At 33.0% G+C, this 19143-nt stretch overlaps 1 protein-coding gene and 1 non-coding gene across 2 annotated transcripts; both read left to right on the forward strand.

The window, feature by feature from the left end:
- Nucleotides 1–8414: 8414 nt before the first annotated feature.
- On the forward strand, nt 8415–8503 carry LOC114269435 (small nucleolar RNA snoR109). The gene has a single exon (XR_003631601.2). It is a non-coding gene; the product is annotated as a small nucleolar RNA snoR109 (small nucleolar RNA).
- Nucleotides 8504–13660: 5157 nt separating this feature from the next.
- Nucleotides 13661–18442, forward strand: LOC114310924 (pro-cathepsin H). The gene is made up of 8 exons (XM_028257021.2): nt 13661–14027; nt 14133–14254; nt 15218–15333; nt 15811–15884; nt 15986–16250; nt 17230–17361; nt 17803–17938; nt 18152–18442. The coding sequence occupies exons 1-8, from the start codon at nt 13699–13701 to the stop codon at nt 18187–18189; spliced, it is 1212 nt and encodes a 403-aa protein (XP_028112822.2). The 5' UTR covers nt 13661–13698; the 3' UTR covers nt 18190–18442.
- Nucleotides 18443–19143: the final 701 nt, after the last annotated feature.

Below are 19143 nucleotides of genomic sequence, written 5' to 3' on the forward strand. Positions count from 1 at the left end.
GGATGAAAAGATTAACGATATCCAATTAACTTGATTTTTTACATGTATATTCTACTTGATATATTCTAAAATATGAACGGTTTGAATTATTGAAATAGGCTTATTTGACTACACAACAGTGACTGTTGTGCACCCTGCACAACAACCACCCCAAATCTAAAGAAATGACAAGTCGCACGCCATATAAATATCTGAGATAATTATTATTAGTCAACTAATATTATATAAATAAAAAAAATTATATATAATTTTTTATGCATAATGATATGATCTAGAATATTTCCTATATTTACTCAGAATTTTTATTAAATTTGAATAAAAATTTGATCTGATATAATATACTCCAATCATTTTATCAAATTCGGTCAATCATTCAGCCTAGAGTAAATTTTCACTAAATCTTCCCAAATCCAGTCGTCTACCCAGTTATCCAGTCGGTCATCCGGTTGGTCGTCCACTAACGGCCACCTATAAAATTTGATAAAAGATTAAACACTCTTGATTTGATAAATTTTTTAAATTTTGCCTTTATTTAATATGAATCTGATAACACAGTTGGAATCCAAAGAGAGGCGTTTTTCATCAAATTCAAATTTGATGAAATATATGAGTAAGGGTTGGAAATGGTCTTATTATTTATCATTCATTTAAAACAAAATACTATTAAAGATGTATTTATTTACAATTATAGTACTATTACTATATCATTCTTGCAAATGTTTCTATCATGACAAAAAAAAAAAATTTAAAAATTACAATTCAGCTTACTTTGCAAAAAAATCATTGCAAATACATGAAAAATCTTATATTTTTAATTATTAATATTAATAAAATTTATTATTATTATTATTATTATTATTATTATTATTATTATTATTATTGTAAATACCACTTATTTGACATTTCTATAAGACAACAATGATTTAGACTACTAAAAAATACACCACTAATAGCACTAATGCATTAGAAATGGTAAAAAAAAGAAGAAAATAAAATAAAATAAGGCATAGAAAGTGGGCGGGACCCATTGCCACATCATTAGTGCTCCTTCTAGTACTCAATTTTTAATGCTCCCAAGCATTTTTCTTCTACAAAATTTTATCGATGAATTATGTTGAATTATTTTTATTGGATAATCTCTTCGGTAGGATCACAATATTATCAATTAGTGGGAGATAAGACTTATGCAATAATTTCACCTGTGATTTACTTCGCAAAATTAATATTTTTTCGTGGTTGAGAAATAAGGATGAATTACAAATATATAATTTGAAGGTTGTTTAAAATATAAATTATTCCATATAATTTAAAAAATTGTAAACATTTCTTATTAGAATTTTTTATTTAACAGAATTAACTAAAAAATAAAATGCTAACCTCTCTCATATACAAGTATAAATTAACATGAATTATTAATTAAAATAAATTTTTAATATCATTAAAATTGTTAATTGACTTGATGATTTATTAATAAATGAGGTTGTTTATTATGCAATTCAAAACTTCAAGGGGTATGATGTAATTTTCAAAACTACATAAGACAAATTGTATTTTAAGTAAACTTTAAAGGTATGTCTGTAATTTATTCAAAAAATCAAAAATAATTTATAAGTATCTAATAATTATTATATAAAAAAAAAAGTCTCAAATCAATGATATAGTAAAAATAATAATTTAATTTTCATAAAGTATGAGTCTCCATTGTATTTGGTACAAGTCTTTTGGTGTAGTAATTATTAAATAATCCTATAACATTTTTTTTAGGTACAACAGAAATAAAATAAAAACTAAGCCCTCTCCCTAGAGAGGCCGATCAAGTCTGCAACAAGATGACTCTGAATTTCCATTGGTGGTTCATTAACCACCAATATGTCTTCAGGTTGCTCCGTTCCAAATTTGGCCAAAGCATCCGCACACAAATTCCCCTCTTTATAGATGTGGTGGATGGTGCATTCATATCATCTGAAAATAATTTTTGCATCCTCCAACAGTCCTTTATAAGGGAATTTGTCATCTGTGGCGTCCTCCATCAGCTGCACTACTTGATTTGCATCAGTCTCAATGATCACCTCATGCATACCCTTCTGAAGCATCACTATCAGTCCTTTACAGAGAGCCCACAATTCAGCCTCCAAGCTTGTTCCACTGTCCAGCCTTCCATAATAGCCACACATATAAGTGCTTCTTTTGTCTCTAAAGACTCCTCCAAAGCCTCCTCCACCTCCCAATTTCCTGCTACCATCAACATTTAACTTGATTTTCCCTGCAGGTGGTAACATCCACTTTATCAGTCTAAAAGCAGACCTAAGAATAGTAATGGACAAATTGAAAGCCAAGTCAATATCTCTAGAATAATCAAGAATAAATTTAACGTTATCCTGGCAATTACATAACTCTTTTTCAAAAATAAAAACATTTCTATTTTTCCAAATTTTCCATAAGTGATAATGAAGATAGATTACCAAGTAGCCTGCTCATTAAAATGTTTTTTTATTTTTGGAATTAGACAAAAGCCAATCATTCCAAGATATGATAATCATATTTCTGCACAAGGTTCGACCACATAAGGCCAACCACACTTCTTTGGCTTTGTAGCAATGTCTGAATAGATGATCCATATCTTCCACCCCACAGCAACTAGGGCATGTGGGAACAAAGGTTAAAACCCTCTTCAATCTCATTAGGTTAGTTAGCAGCTTCCCACGAATAAAAAGCCATAAAAAACCTCTAAGTTTTTGAAGTAACCTTACTTTCCAGATTGAGCTCCAGTTATCCTCGCAACTATGATGGCCAATGATAAATTCATAGGCAGAAGTAGTTGAGAATCCTCCACATTGAGTGCTATTCCAATTCAAGCTATCTGTGACAGTAGAAGAAAGATGAGGTGTTGCCAAAATGATGGTGGCAATATAAGCAGGCAGGACAGTGGACACAAGTTCCACATTCCAACCTCCATGTTCATTCAAGAAAGCACTCACAGTACCACATCCATCAGTAGATGTATGGTTGGATTGGTGGTCATTAGTCATTAACTCCTCAAAGGATTTATCACCACACCACCAATCCTTCCATATATCTACCAAGTCACCACAACCAACTTTCTATTTCACCTTTTTTCTAAGAATATGTCTAGTTTGGAGAATGCCTCTCCATATATGGGAAGTAGGCTTCTTCTTAGGCCAATTATAGAAGATGGTGCTATTAAAATACTTGTTTTTCAACACATCAAGCCACAATCCATCCTTATTATTCTATTTTTTAGGAATTATGGATTGCATTTGTTACAAGTTTCTTGTATATAAATTAGGTTTGTTATTAATAAAATATGCTGAATATATTTATACATATTAACTTCTATGAAGATATGGAAGGTTGGTTCCCTTCAATGTGAACCAACAGGAGTGGATCTTTCCCCTTATTTCTTTTGTTTTTATTTTTGTTAATTTTGTTAATAAGAAAGTATGTAACAAGTGGTTTTAGTCAATCATGGCAATGGCTACACCATTGGAGATGACAGAGTCTATGCATGAAGATATAGTGAAAATCAAATCACTTGTTTTAGATATGATCAAGATAAACAACCAGTTCAACAAATTTCAAGATGTGATCACCTTGCCGGTCAAAGGAGCAAATGAGAAGTTAATCAGGTACAACACAAAATCAAATCTTGAAAAAGTTAATTTTGTAATAGATGAAGATGGGACAATCAACATGGTCAAGAGTTTAATCAATCAACAACATTTTGAAGGGCTACTTGTTTCAAATTTCCATGAGAAAGGTTCTTTAGTGAGTTTCACATCAATATGCAACCTCTGTGTTGGTGCAAGTCTTAATGCCATTTTCAAAGAGCAAGAAGTTAAACTTTTATTTGTAGAGTTTTTGTTACACAATATTTGGGATCCTAGTGGATAATGATGTATTTTTTCAACCTTGAGGGTAAGCTTGAATTTAAGGGGATAGAAATGCTACGTACTTAAATTTCACAAATAAATATTATATATTTATTTAAGTGCAATTGGTCTATAAATCCAATTCTGAATTTTCTTTGTCCAAAAGTCCACACAAAAATATTTTGTCCATAAGGACAAACTCTCAAAAAATGACCAAAATATTCACGTGTATATATATATATATATATATTATTTCCAAACCAAACCATTAACCTAAACAATAGTCTCTCGCGTTCAATAAAAAATATCGTCTCTCTCTCTGTCTTCCTCTCTCTCTGTCATGACCCAACCCCGATACTTGGAGCTGGATTCACAACTAACTAATTTCTAAAGTTACCAAGGATTAATTTTAGATTAAACAAATTAAATAATGCAACGGAATAAAACAAAACGTGTATATGAATATCTAAAGCGTACATTAGAACTTTTATTTATGTAACATGAGTTAGGTAAAAATTACAAAAAAAAAATAATAAAAGAAAAAATAAATAAAACACGATGTTCATCTTAAGTCTAGATCCTGATTAATGGGATAAAACAATACCTCCTTAAGTTTCTTCATCTGAAAGGGGTTTAACAACTATAAGCACATAGCAGAATAAAAAATATTATATTAAGAGCATAAGGGTATACAAATCACTATGGATACTTTATTTAGGCTAAACAATAATAGTTTGGTTTAAATAAATCATTTTAAATGACAGAATCACAATGTATAAATCATATAAGTAAAATAATCATAACCACAATACAGAACAAAATAGAGAGTCAATGGATTCATAACAAACAGAGGGTCACAAAGTGACTAATTAGATGGCCAATGGTTATTTAAGTCCCCCAAGGCATGAGACATCCGTGGTGGTACTTATAAAATAATTGTTCTAAAACACATTTAACAAACAGTTATATCCATAGGTTTCCATTTTTAAACAAACAGGGCTCATAAAATAAATAACATAGTTGAAATATTAATATAATTTATAAAACATGATTTGCACAAAACAATTCATAAAACAATAAAACAACTTATTGTTACTCAAAGTATAATATAACTCACTTTAATATTGATCCCTACTATTTACTTTTATTTCCTCCGATTCCCTTCGAGGTCCACTCTTTACTTACTATTTTGTTTGCTTTTTAATATTGCTTTGCTATTGCCTCAGCTCTTTATATACATGGTCATGGGTGCTTATTCACCTAAGCTAAGAGCATATATGTACCATTTCATAGGCCCTTAGATTCTCTACGTTGCTAGCTTCATCATTTGCCACCATTTGCTCCAAGATGAGCTTAACTCCTTGGTAGGCAACTCATATAGCTTAACTTAATTCTACTTTGGCCTACATAATCTACTAATTGCATGGTTATGTTTTGGTAAGACCAATGCCTCTTAATTCAAATTAGATTATATTTCGCACATATAACTATGTATTATTTTATTTTATTTATTTATTTTTCATATTTTTAATTTTTTTTAATTTTAATTTAATTTTTTTTAATTTGATATTAACATAGTGTTAAAATTAATTAAACATTTGGAGTGTCACACACACACACACACACTCTCTCTCTCTCTCTCTCTCCCCACACCACCGCCTTTGGTCCTTTTCTCCTCTTGTAGACACAATTCTCAGATCGCTAACCACACAGATCTCAAGTCTGAGCATGGTACTATGTTTCTCCTCAATGCACTATAGCTTATGTACCTCGTCATCACTAAAATGCGCTTGTTGATCTCCAAACCCATCTTGAACCTCATGTTTGTCATCATCGATCATCATGCATCCTGATCTTGAAATTGGCTAAAGTGGTTGTAACTATACAGATCTATGTATTTATCATGACTCGAACCTGTCCCTAAAAGTTTGGGTCATAATCGACCAGTAAGTCATGGATTACTGAAGGCCTCAAACGAACATACAAAATATTTATGTTAATGGAGCCATAACAGAAGCATACAATAAGAAAGAGTCCATTGAGTTGTGCCAATTATGAGCCAGATCATAGAGATAACCATGTAACACATTAATACATTTAACAGCCCAACAAAAATACAGGAGCCAAAGGAAAAATTGTACATAGTGTTTACAATCCAAGACCATGAAAGAAAAAACAAAATAAGATCAAGGTGTGGTGTGAGTCAAGACAAAACTCCATCCTGGAGGCAGACTCGATTGGGTCTCAAAAAGAATAGCTTCTGAAGCTGACTCTAGGGGTGTGCTCATGTTGCGGATTATTTACATGTACATACATAATATTGGGTAAGCGAAGCTCAATGAGTAATAATATAGTAAATAGCGTAATAATCATAAAATTCTCACAATATCCATAATCGTGTAATCAAAACGACCTCGGGCTCAATTTGCACATATCAAAACAGCCTCAGATCCAACATTTATCAAAACGGCCTCGGGCCTAATTTGCACATATCAAAATGGCCTCGAGCCCAATTGTATATCAAAATGGCCTCGGGCCCAATCATATATCAAAACGGCCTCGGGCCCAATCATATATCAAAATGGCCTCGGGCCTAACATTTATCAAAACGACCTCGAGCCCAATTTGCACATATCAAAACAGCCTCGGGCCCAATCGTATATCAAAACGGCCTCAGGCCCAATCATATATTAAAATGGCCTCGGGCCCAACATTTATCAAAACGGCTTCAGGCCCAATATTTATGTATGTATAGACCCAAGAGGTGATTTGTACGGACTCTAGATGTGACTCCCACTGTAGCACTTAGTTCCGTATAACACTTTGTTTCGTACCAGAAATCAATAGGTTTTAAAGACTAAACAATTCATATCATATCATAGCATAAATGAAACGGATAAACGGAACGGCCTTAGGCCTACCATATCATATTACAAACAATTCACATTTCTTGTTCATAACTCATTTCACACTTCTTGGAAACTTGTGCATTTTTAGAAGATTATGTTGTACATAAATCAAAATATATAATGAAAAACACATCTTTACTATACTATTACTCACAGTGATTTCCAGAAATGGTTGGCCAGTCCTCGAATGATGACCTGCAAACATAATGCGCATGGCACAGAATATCAGAACATATAATTACTCTCTTGATCAAATTTACTTCTCTTAATCTTTTCTTAACCAAATAAACAAATCCCTTACATTGCTCCTTAACCAATTATTTTTGTTGGTTCTAAACTCATTAGTCCTCAATGGGTCACAATCCGTTTCTAGGAAGATAGGAAGAAACAAAAGGAAACTGGATTAGGAGATGAAATAGCATGAAACAGTTAGAAAGAAAGTGAACAGTTTTCATTACTTTGAACGTATTTATTTGTGTATTTAGAATTTGGATGTGAAACTACCACCATTAGAAACTACCACCATTGGAAACTAGACTTCTGAGGCATGAATTTAGGCTTAAGAATCGTCTAAAACGGAGTCTGGATGAGGGCGATATGCCTTTTTAAAGTTACTAGGTATAAGTTGAAACAGGGCTGGCCGCACGTGTGCCCACTTTGACCGCTTGAGCGGTGGCCTTGGCCTCTCGAGTGGTGGGTTAAGAAGAATGAAATTTCCATTTTTTGATCATGTTTTGCTCGTGCGGAGCCTGTGGCCGCTCGTACGGTCTAGGCAAAATCAGATTGCCCGAAAATTCATCAAAGATTGAGTTTTCAACCTAATTTCAGGCCAAGATTTCATGTAATCTTCCTTTAAAAGATGAAATACTAACCTTACACAACTGTAATCGCAACTCAAACACATCAATCTTGCTTAGAGTTCAAAAATCAAAAGCTCATCTTTCATAATCTTAAGAGTTTCAAAACATAACCTCACAAATGCACTTATACATGAAAGATCCTTGCATAAATCTTGTTGTATGGACAATCTAGAGTTCATTTCATACATTATTCGCAAGATTAAACTACAATCATGCAAAATCAAAACATTCAAGTTCCAGTTTCTTTGTTTAGCTCAAATAAACACATAACCCAAAACCCTAACCCAAAGGGGTTTCAAATCTTCAATTCTCTATATGTTTTCAAGTAATAGATGAGCTGTATACAAGAATTCCAAGTAAATTTCCTTACCTTAGCTCAAATCTAGGGTTTGCTCCTTGAATCTCCACCAAATCTCTAGCTTCTCCTCTTCTTCTCTCTCTAACTCACCCTCTAACAAAGCTTTCCCAAAAATGATGAACTCAAGAACTAAAGAGATGTATATAATATAGGCTAATTAAAACATTACGAATCATAATTTTAAAAAATTTCACCGTAGGCTCTAAAAATCATGCTAATCACATATATGAAGTCGGCTTTGGCTCTAAGATTTTCAATTTTCAGTTCAAAGTTCTAATTGTAACAAATTTTTCTACATTCAACAGATATAAAATCCGAAATCATATAATTCATATACTTAACTTGCAAATTTATATTAAACACATAAACATGTGTATAATTAAGCATAATACGGGTTGGGTTATCACAGTATCATAAATAGAAGTTTTACTGGCCGGTTGTTGTTTATTTCTATCAACATATCTATTTACCAAGCTTCTTACATCTTTTTACTATCTTTATATCTATACTATATATGTTCATGTTGTTATGTATGCTCATATATGTGTGTGTGTATTTGTAGAGATATGAGGAGAAGAAGAAGGAAATGACATAGTATTACTAGTCTTTTTCCAAAAACCCTTTTCTCTAAAATCAAACCTCTCTCTGTATATAAGGAGATGAGAGGTCACCTTCCAAGCATTCTACTTGCATCTATCGTTGCATGCATATCTCTCTCTATACTTCTTTTTTTTTTTCTTCTGACGATTTGTTTTTGAATTTTTTTTTTTTTGATCTTAAAAATCAGGAAAATTACAATATTTCTATTTTTTTCTCTATTTTTTAAAAATCACCGTTGTGTTTTTCTACCTTATTGATCTGTATCTTGGTTTCATGAGTTTTATTCCAATGCTTTTGCATACAAATCTTGTTTTTTTATTCCTTTCAAATTTTCTTATTATTATTTAACTTTTGATCTTTATTATTTTCACAAATCAAATTCGAGATCCAGATCCGTTGATCGGTTTCCATCGTGGGATCCAGATCCATCTAGATCCAGATTATCGCATATCAGATCATCACATATTTGATTAATATCTCTATATATTTCTGTCTTTCTCTATCTACACAAGAAGAGATCCGTGGAGGTTTTACGTGGAAGTATTAGGGTTTTTTTTATTTGGTTGATCTATGGTGGTGTTCTTGATGTGTTGTCGTCGTTGTTGATGATGATCTGAATAATTTTGTTTTTCTTCTTGTTGATTTCAACAGATGATTTTTTTTTCTTGTAGTTATAATTGTTATTTATTTTTCTATTTTATTTTTAATTTTATTTTCTTGCATTTTATGAATATTCCATATTCCACATCAAAAAATAAACAAATAACTATTATTGAGAATTTGAACATATAAAATTATAGGACCTCTCTATCGATCTATCTATCTATCTATCTATCTATTTAGGGAGATGTTATAATGTACACCCTCAAAAAGGTGCATATAATATGTCTTTCATCACTTTTCCACAAAATTTCATAACTTAAACCCAAAATATCATAACTTTTTCACTACAAAAGTCATAACTTTTTTTCACTGAAAAATGTCATAACAAAATCTCAAAGTGTCATAACAAAAATCATAAAATGTCATAACAAAAATTACAAAATGTCATAATATTATCATTCTTAACTTTAGGGTGTACATCACAAATTCGTTATTTATAACTTTACTACAAAATGTCATAACACACATCACAAACAATCATAACGTTCATCATAAAAAATCGTAACTTTTTTACAATGTGCATCATTTGAAAGGGTGCTCATTTTAAATTTCTCCATCTATTTATCTATCTTTGTATGTACGAGAATTTGAACAAACAAAGATAACAAAAATTGAACAGATAAAGTTTTTGAAAGGAGAAAAAATTGAACAGATAATAAAATTTTGACATATATTTGAATAGATTAGGGAAAAAATTGAACAGATAGTCAAAAAATTTGATAGCTAGATATAAATTTAAACAGATAGTCAACAATTTTGAATAGAAAGATATAAATTAAAACAGATAGTCAAAAAACCTATGGGGTTGTTTGGGATGATTTGTGCAGAACAATGGGCCGAGCTAAACCAACTTAGAATGTGATGTTGTGCTGAGTTAAACCAGCACGAAACGTGGTGATGAGCCAAGCCAAACCAGCACGAAATGTGGTACTAGGCTGAGTTAACCAATATGGACATGGCGTTAAGCCGAGCTAGGCCTTTGAGGTCTTAGGCATCACCCTGAAAAGAGCCATGTCTGTGCTATAAGAATGGGTCGAACTAGGTGTAGCGTAGGTCAGATAAGAGAACCGACCAAGATGTGCAAGAGGCCGCGGTCTATAGCCGAGATGATGATCGACATGTCGAGACCAATCGGTCTAAGAGTGCAGCACCATAGAGGCATTGACCGAGCACAAAGCCGACTTGGAAGCCAGCGTGATTTAGCTCGGCACGAAGACATCCTAAGCTTACATTCTGTTGGTGCTGCGAACGATCACTCGGTTGAGGCATTCCACGTAGTCCAATGGCAAAGGAAGAGGAATCTGCTCTGAGCACGCGTCAATATTGTTTGGTAGTATTGATGCGTACAAATGTGAGGAATAGAGAGGATACGTAGTACAGCCATGCATTCAGCAAAGGACGACAGAGGTAGTGCACGTACAATTTGGGACTGCATGGCTAGTCTAGATAAGAGGCACGACCAGACTCTGGATGGGTAAGTAATCTTTAGCAATTCTCTCTCTCTAGTGCTCTATATTCTCTTTTCTTCTCCAAGAAAGCTAACTTGACCGTCATAGGAATTTTCCGGTAACCACCCGCTGGGTAGCTCACATTTGTTCTGTTCACAGTTAAACAAATTTCTTTAGGAGCGAGACAAGCTTGGTAGCAAGATGTATGGAAGAAAAAGGATATTTCTTCCCCGTATAGTATACTTTTTGACTTTTTATGAAAAGATGTATAGAAAAGTAGAGAGGTGATATGACCCAAATAAGTATACTTATCGAAATAAGTGCACTTATATCCATCATGCTAAACAACCATTTCACAAAGGGTGAATCTCTTACTAATAAAAAATATTTGCTGAATCTAATGCCTTAAACCCTCCCTAGGTTAGAATTTTCAACAATTTTATCTTTATTTAATTAGTTACTATAATTTAGTTAGTGGTAGAGTTATATGTTAGGTTGTTTCCTGCTTTCTATGTGTTATAGATTATGTTTGTTACAAGTCTCTTGCATATAAATCATGTTTGTTATTAATAAAATATGCTAAATATATTTATACGTATTAATTTATGTGCAGTTATAAAGGTTTGGTTCTCATCAATGTGAACCAACAAGAGTTCTTCCCCTCGAAGTGGATATTTTCCCTCTTTTCTTTTGTGGATATTTTTGTTAATTTTTGTTAACAAATTCACAAACCCATCCAAACTCTCTCTCTCTCTCTCTCTCTCTCTCTCTCTCTCTCTCTCTCTTTCTCTTATGGAATTGAAATGTCTCGGGATGTCTTCGCTGGTTCTCTTGAGCGTACTTGATCGCCACCACAAGAGAATTCGGATTACAGTAATGTTAGGAATCATGAAAAAAATATCATGAAAATGATCATGAAAGATTCTCCACCATTAGATTACCTATACAATGAAACACCACACGTTAATCACATACTAATCAAGGGATGAAAAATCTTCATGATGAATTTCATGATATATTTTTCATGATCCCTAGCATTATTGTTCGGATTATCCTCCATTGCCGCCACTACCGCCACCGTCTAGAAATGGTTGCGGCTAACAACGGCCACAGCATCATCGAGTACACACGCGGCCTCGTCGATCAAGCATTGCCTAGCATAAATTTTGGACTCTCTAAATTCCAACTATAAGCTCTTTCTCTTTCTCTATATATAAATATATATACATATGCATTGTAGGAGAGTTCAAGTTCAAGTTTCCGTTTCCTTTTCTTTTCCTTTTTCATTCTTTAGGTTTTTCAGCTTTGATCCACTAATTTCACTCAGCTGAATTCAAATTCTTTGTTGTTATTGAATCAAGTGCTTTTAGGGTTTTTGTTACTGTGCTAACCGGCATTGGCATTGCCAGTGAGCATATATATATATATTGTTTATAGATCTTTGGTGGCATTTCTTATTGGTTTTGTATTCTAGATCTCTAATTGAGTATTTACTTCATTGTTTTCTAATGTTGTTTAGAGCTTGTTTCTACTATAATTCTGGCATTTCTGTTTGGTTTGTTTTCTTTGAAATTTTTTCTTTAATCATATCAGAGAAATTTATCATTCACTCTAACGTTTGTCTGTAAAGAGTTGAAATTTATCTATGAAATTTATCTATGTCGAAACTTCTATGTTGAAATTTTTGTGTGTCAAAATTTCTCTGTGAAAATGTTTAGAGCCCCCAAACACTATGAAAATATTGCATATCTTTTATCTTATATAAAAGCTTAATATCAGGGATCTTAAACTAAAAACCCAATAAATAAATCCCCCCTAACTCATATATGTCCCTCTGCAATGGAGAATTTATTAGAAAGTTCTCTTTTAAGTACTTGTATTTCAATTAGTTCATAAAATATTTTTATATTCCAATAAGTTCTATTATTTTGGACATTTGATTCACTAAATCCTAATTCTTATATTTACCACTAAATTTTAATTCTCATATCTATGGTATTTTATGAACAATTTTACTCTTACAGATATTTTTTTGAACCCTTAGCAACTTGAAGATATAAATATTCACATTAAATAAATTTGACAGTGTGAATGTTCACGTCGACAATGTGAATGTTCACGTCATTGAGCATTCACACACCTTATTATTATTAGAGGGATTTTGGTGTTTATCATATCACCCCTAATACTAATTGGAATATAAAAAAATAATTTGGATAGTAGAAGATAAGTAAGAGAAGAGAGATTTATGAATAAATTTCGATTTTACAATTGACATGGAATTATATAATTCTAATTATATATTTATTTTACATTATTAATTATAAAAAAAGACAAATTTATTAAGATTGAAAAAAAAAATTAAAATTAATATTTAAATTGATAAAATTAAAAAATAACTAAAATTTATTTTACTATAAATGTCATATTCTACATTATTTTTTTTCTAATTTTATTCCAAGATTCTAGTCTAATTTTTTTAATACTATTATCAAACTAAAATGCAAGATTCTAGTCTAATTTTTTTAATGTTATTGTCAAACTAATGCAACTTTGCCAAATGGGAGCAGCTTGCCTCAAATTCGAGATTGGTTTGGATGATACTATTCGGTTCATGGGGTTCACAAAAGGTTCTGTTTTGATAATTCGAATCGTTAATATGTAAAACTCATCGAGTACTATATTCTTGTAAAAAATTATATTAATCGAATATCGATAACTATCTCATTATATCAGTTTTTTGTCTACCATTAATTTGTTTGTCGCTTTTTTTATTATATAAAATTGATTTGATCATATAGTTATCGATATTCAATCAATGTGATTTTTTATAAAAATATATTACTCAACATGTTCTATATATTGAACAGTTCAAATTACTAAAACGAGACCCGTGATAAACCCGCATAAGCCGAACATCACTGTCCAATCTGATCGCGCACTGTAGGCAAGCTGCACCCTTGCCAAATAATGTCGAAGTCTTTTTTTTCTATAGGCCAACCTAGTCACGGAATCTCCTTCAATAAAACCCAATCATCTTCCTTTCTTCGTCACTCAGCCCAGCCCCCACAGACTTCGGAGAGAGAGGAAGAGAATCACATGGCTTCTTCCACCTCCATCTCCCTCATCCTGCTCCTCATCGCCGTCGTCGCTGGCGCATCATCGGCGACCACTTTTTCCGACGAGAATCCGATCAGGACAGTCGTATCGGACGCTCTTCTTCGCGACTTAGAGACCTCCGTTCTCAAAGTCATCGGCCACTGTCGTCACGCCCTCTCCTTTGCTCGATTCGCCCACAGGTTGAGCCTTCTTCTTCCTTCTCCTCTCTCCCTCGCCGTCTGATCAAGATCACACGGCTGATTTATTTTCTATCTCCTCTGACGACCAACTCTGAAACTTTTCAGGTATGGAAAGAGGTACGAGACTCCCGAAGAAATGAAGCTACGGTTCTCGATTTTCTCGGAGAACTTGAAGCTCATCAAATCGCACAACAAAAAGAAACTTTCCTACACTCTTGGTGTCAATCGTAAGTCAATTTACACACATACGCATATGGATCTGTATATCTATATCTATCCTGTTGTTAACACGAATTCGAATTCATCATATCTGATAAGCTTGAGGATGAGAATTCTCCATTTGATTGGTTGAAATTTCTCGATATACTACTGTATCTGAGAAAATTGAAGAAAATATGAAAGAAGACAATATGATGAAGATTAGAGAGAGAACAAGAACAGATTTCATTACCTTGAATCTGATATAACACTCTAACAAACTCAAATTGAAAGATACATGTCTAACTAACCATGCAATCTATCCAGCTGGCATAACTGATTTCTTAACTAACTGTTTGTTACATCACTAATATCATCTAGCTCAGTTCAGCTACACTATTGTCATCTAATATTAAATTCGGCTGAAATCATGTTATTAATTTTTATTTTTTTATTTTTTTTGGGCATGAAATTTTGTGCTTTGACTGATGGAAATTTACTGAATTTTCTAATTTAACAATATTGCAAATTTTTTTTTTAATCCATTTGATAGTTGAGTGGGGCGATCTCACTCCATCTTATGGATTTGTTTGATAAGTGCCCAGCTTTGTATTAAGAAAGAAATATAAATAGTGTAAATTATGTCAGAACAAATTTTGTGTTTTTTGTTTTTTTTTCCCGATTAAGTTCCTAATCTAAGTTTGTGTTCAAATAAGTCCGCTAACTTTCCAAATTGGTTTAATTGAGCCCTTTGTTTATGTTCCGTATACTTTTGGCAGTTAAAACATATCATATGGGTTGATATTTCGCATGGATTTAGTTCATATTTCATAGCTTATTTTGAAGAATACATACTTAATACACATACTTACATGTAAGTGTGATATGTTATTTCATACCAGCTTGTTACTTTACATTGAAATGATATTAGTGCTAATGTTACTAGTTGTGGTTCTACTTTGTTTGTTGATTCTGTACATTTTGTGAAACAGACTTTTCCGATTGGACCTGGGAAGAGTTCCGCAAACATAGGTTGGGAGCTGCTCAAAACTGTTCTGCCACCACAAGGGGAAATCACAAGCTCACTGATGAAGTTCTTCCTAATTCGGTACTCTTTTTTTGGGGAGATTTTTTGGGATGTTTTGATTATGGTACCTGGTGCTTTCAATATGAAATTTTGTTTGCATGCGTTGAATCTTGCTACCAAAAAAAACCATGGAAGCCTTGTGATTTGAGATGCAATCTAACAATCTATGAAGTTGATCTATCATAGTTCTGCCAGGAATGCACATCATTTCATAATACATACCATTGAAACTACTTAAATGACCTTGCTTTTGTTAGTACTGAAGTGAACTTCTTAATACAATGATGTGGGTGCATGTATGTGAGAGCAAACTTTGAACCAGACGTAAAGACCTTGCCATTATTGACTTGGTATTGATTTATATTGTCTATATAAGAATATTATTTGCAGGAACTCTTAACCATCTGCCAGTAAAAATTAAAATTTGTCTCTTGCTTTGTATACATGAATTAGTTTTCCAACATATGAAACATCTTATGTTCTGTTTCTGTATTATAGAAAGACTGGAGAGTGACAGGAATAGTCAGCCCAGTCAAAGATCAAGGCCACTGCGGATCTTGCTGGACTTTCAGGTTGGAAATAAGATCAGAATATGTAATTTTTTGTGAAATGAGAACACTGAATTGAAATCATTATCATGTTTGTAGTAACCCGCCTATGTTCTCTTTTTTAGCACCACAGGGGCTCTGGAGGCAGCTTACAAGCAGGCATTTGGAAGGGCAATCTCTCTATCAGAACAGCAGCTTGTGGATTGTGCAGGAGCTTTTAATAACTTTGGCTGCAATGGTGGGTTGCCATCCCAAGCCTTTGAGTATATCAAATACAATGGGGGTCTTGACACGGAGGAAGCATACCCTTACACTGCAAAAGACGGCGCTTGCAAATTTTCTTTTGAAAATGTTGGTGTCCAAGTTCTTGACTCTGTCAACATTACCCTGGTAAGATTTACGGGCTATTTTTCTTCAACTTTAAAACAGTAAACATTTCGTCTTGCTGTGGGTAGAGTTGACAGAACTCTATCCATACCAGATTAGGCTTGATACCTTGGTATATTTTGTTCTAACACGCAAACGTGGATCTAGAGCCAGCCCTGATGGTAGGCCAGCACTGCCCGCCTTGGGTCCCCAATTTTAACAAAATTTAAGAGGCCTTAAATAATTTTATTTATTCATTCCAACTTATTCTAAGTTCACAATTTTATGTACTAGAAAGATTAAACAAATTAACTATGTAGTAGATAAGCAGGATTATGTAAGGTTGATTAGTACTTTTATATCTAAAAATACGAGAAATCAGTGATACTTTGCCATAGGTGGTTTAATTTTTATTTCATATTATATCTTTAGATTTTGTTTGGGATTTTTTTTCTTGTGAGAAACTGAATTTTGCTAAACTATAAAACAAGAAGACTAGGTTTTGTCTTTTTGAGTTTTTGTAATGCTTTTTTCATATGTTAAACTATATAAATAAATTTTAGTACGTAAATTTAGTGATTATATATGCAAGCAAACTTTGTTTGGGTATTAGCAAATAAAAAAAAATAAAGTGACTAATTTCCATTTTACCCAAAAACTATTATAAACTTTTGTATGGAGGCCTTATTTCAGATTTTTGCATAGGGCCTCAAAAATCTTAGGACCGGCTCTGTGTGGATCCTAACCAAGCCAATTATGACTATTATGGCTTGCCAATTCTAACTGCACCAACCTCTGTAAACCCAACTGTGCTCAGTTCCTGAGCTAAACTAATCAGTAAAGTTTGATTTATTGACCTTATCATCAATTATTCTTGGTTTGCTACACAGAAAAAATGTGGAACTGAATTCACATTCTATTAGATTCAGACAACAGAAATATTGTGGGAATTTGATAGCAACTTGAATGCCCCAGTTGAGCTGACTTTTAAAAATATTTACAGGGTGCTGAAGATGAACTAAAGCATGCTGTAGCATTTGTCCGGCCAGTGAGTGTGGCATTTCAGGTGGTGGATGGCTTCCGATCGTACAAGGATGGAGTTTACACCAGTGACACATGTGGCAAGACTCCAATGGTGAGCGTTTAATTTGAAGTACGCAGTATTATTTGGATGATAAATTGAATGAAAATGCCTCAAATTGATATATTTTTTCGAATGTTGAAGCTTTTGTAGATGAAGCCACCAAAATCGTAGTATATTTCCCTTGGATGGCCTTCTACTAGGAGCTTCAACTTCCGAAAAAAAAAAAACAAAAAAGAGAGAAGAGATTCAGTATAATTTTTAATGTCATTGTCATTATTATTTTATCTATTCTCGATTGTAACAGAGATTTATTAGACTTGCCAAAAAGACCAAACGCTAATAAGTTCCAAAAGTAATGCGTCATCAAGAAACTTGTATATTTCCTCTTTTGTAATGGATACAGAATGCTAATGAATTCCCCCACCAAGGATTATCTATACACTCTTATGATGCCAAAGTGTTTCTCTGACATTCACTTCTAATATATGGCAGGATGTGAACCATGCTGTTCTTGCTGTTGGGTATGGAGTTGAAAATGGTATCCCATACTGGCTTATTAAGAACTCGTGGGGAGGAGACTGGGGCGATAATGGCTACTTCAAAATGGAGATGGGGAAAAACATGTGTGGTAAGTTCCTTCTCTAATTTTGCTCCATCCCTCTTTAACAAACGGACGTGCTAGGATCGGCCATGCCTAATGGTTTTTGCATTGGCATCTTGTGTGTGATTTGACTTCATAAATTGCTGAATGTAGTAATGAAGCTGAAATATGCTATATAGTCAAAATCCTACGCTTGAATGCTTTAGATTAAATGACTAATACTAAAAAAATCAATTGCAGGTGTTGCAACTTGTGCATCATACCCAATTGTTGCATAATTGTTCTTCAAGAAATGACTTCTTTCAGAGTTTCACTGAGAGAATCCCGGTATGAAGTCATCTGGCTTGTGTCTAAATGTAGTAACTTTCCATCTATAAGGTGGAGAAGGGTCATGTTGTAATGATCTTGATAGTTCAGATTTAATGTACAAAATAAGAACAGAGCTGATATTGTTGCTAGACTTTGTTGTACCCGAAAGATGCTTAAATTTCCTTTATGAATATGAATGCTTTATGTGATCTCTTGAATGGATGAGAATTGAGTGTTGATCAGATGTCTATAAGAATAGTGACATACTCAAAATGTTGATTAAGCTTGTTGATGATGCATTGCTTTCAGAACTCATTAGTGTGTTTGTTTTTGGCAAGTTTCATAAATCTCTTTAAAATCAAGAATAGATAAAATAATAGTAATGACGATGATATTAAAAATTATAGTAATATTCTCTGTCACAGCCTCTTTCTCTCTTCTTCGTCGTCTTATTTTCTCTCTTTTCTTAAGCATATACATTCAATTGTCATCCAAATACTACTACAAATAGAAACACTCACCATGAGAGTCCTGTCATGTGTCACTCGTGCAAACTCCGTACTCGTAAAATTGGAAACACCATTCATCACCTCAAACAATTTCCACCCTTCACTATTTTGTATAAAGTGTTTTAGCCGTCGATTGGCCATCATTTTGGCATCATAACTAAAGGTTGTGTATAATTGTTTTGAACACAATAAATATTTTTATAAAATGCGTTACCATAGTTATTTTCAATAATTTATGTAACATGTTATGGGTATCTTATTTCACACGAGTGCACCTAATTATATACATAATGCTCACCTAGTATTCCCTTCGTTTGATTAAATCCAAGTCAAGACATCTAAACTTGTCACTAGAACATTTCTCTAATCATCAACAATAATTAACACTACATCTAAATAGTTCTAATTAAATTT

Source organism: Camellia sinensis, chromosome 4, assembly GCF_055761805.1.
Source record: "Camellia sinensis isolate YWXY chromosome 4, ASM5576180v1, whole genome shotgun sequence".
Classification (NCBI taxonomy): Eukaryota; Viridiplantae; Streptophyta; class Magnoliopsida; order Ericales; family Theaceae; genus Camellia; species Camellia sinensis.

Excerpts from the sequence above, each read along its gene's own strand:
- LOC114310924 (XM_028257021.2), top strand. The coding sequence starts at position 13,699 with ATGTCGAAGTCTTTTTTTTCTATAGGCCAACCTAGTCACGGAATCTCC. Across the intron at positions 14,255-15,217 it reads CTACACTCTTGGTGTCAATC|ACTTTTCCGATTGGACCTGG; the intron begins GTAAGTCAATTT and ends TTTGTGAAACAG. Across the intron at positions 17,362-17,802 it reads CATGTGGCAAGACTCCAATG|GATGTGAACCATGCTGTTCT; the intron begins GTGAGCGTTTAA and ends AATATATGGCAG.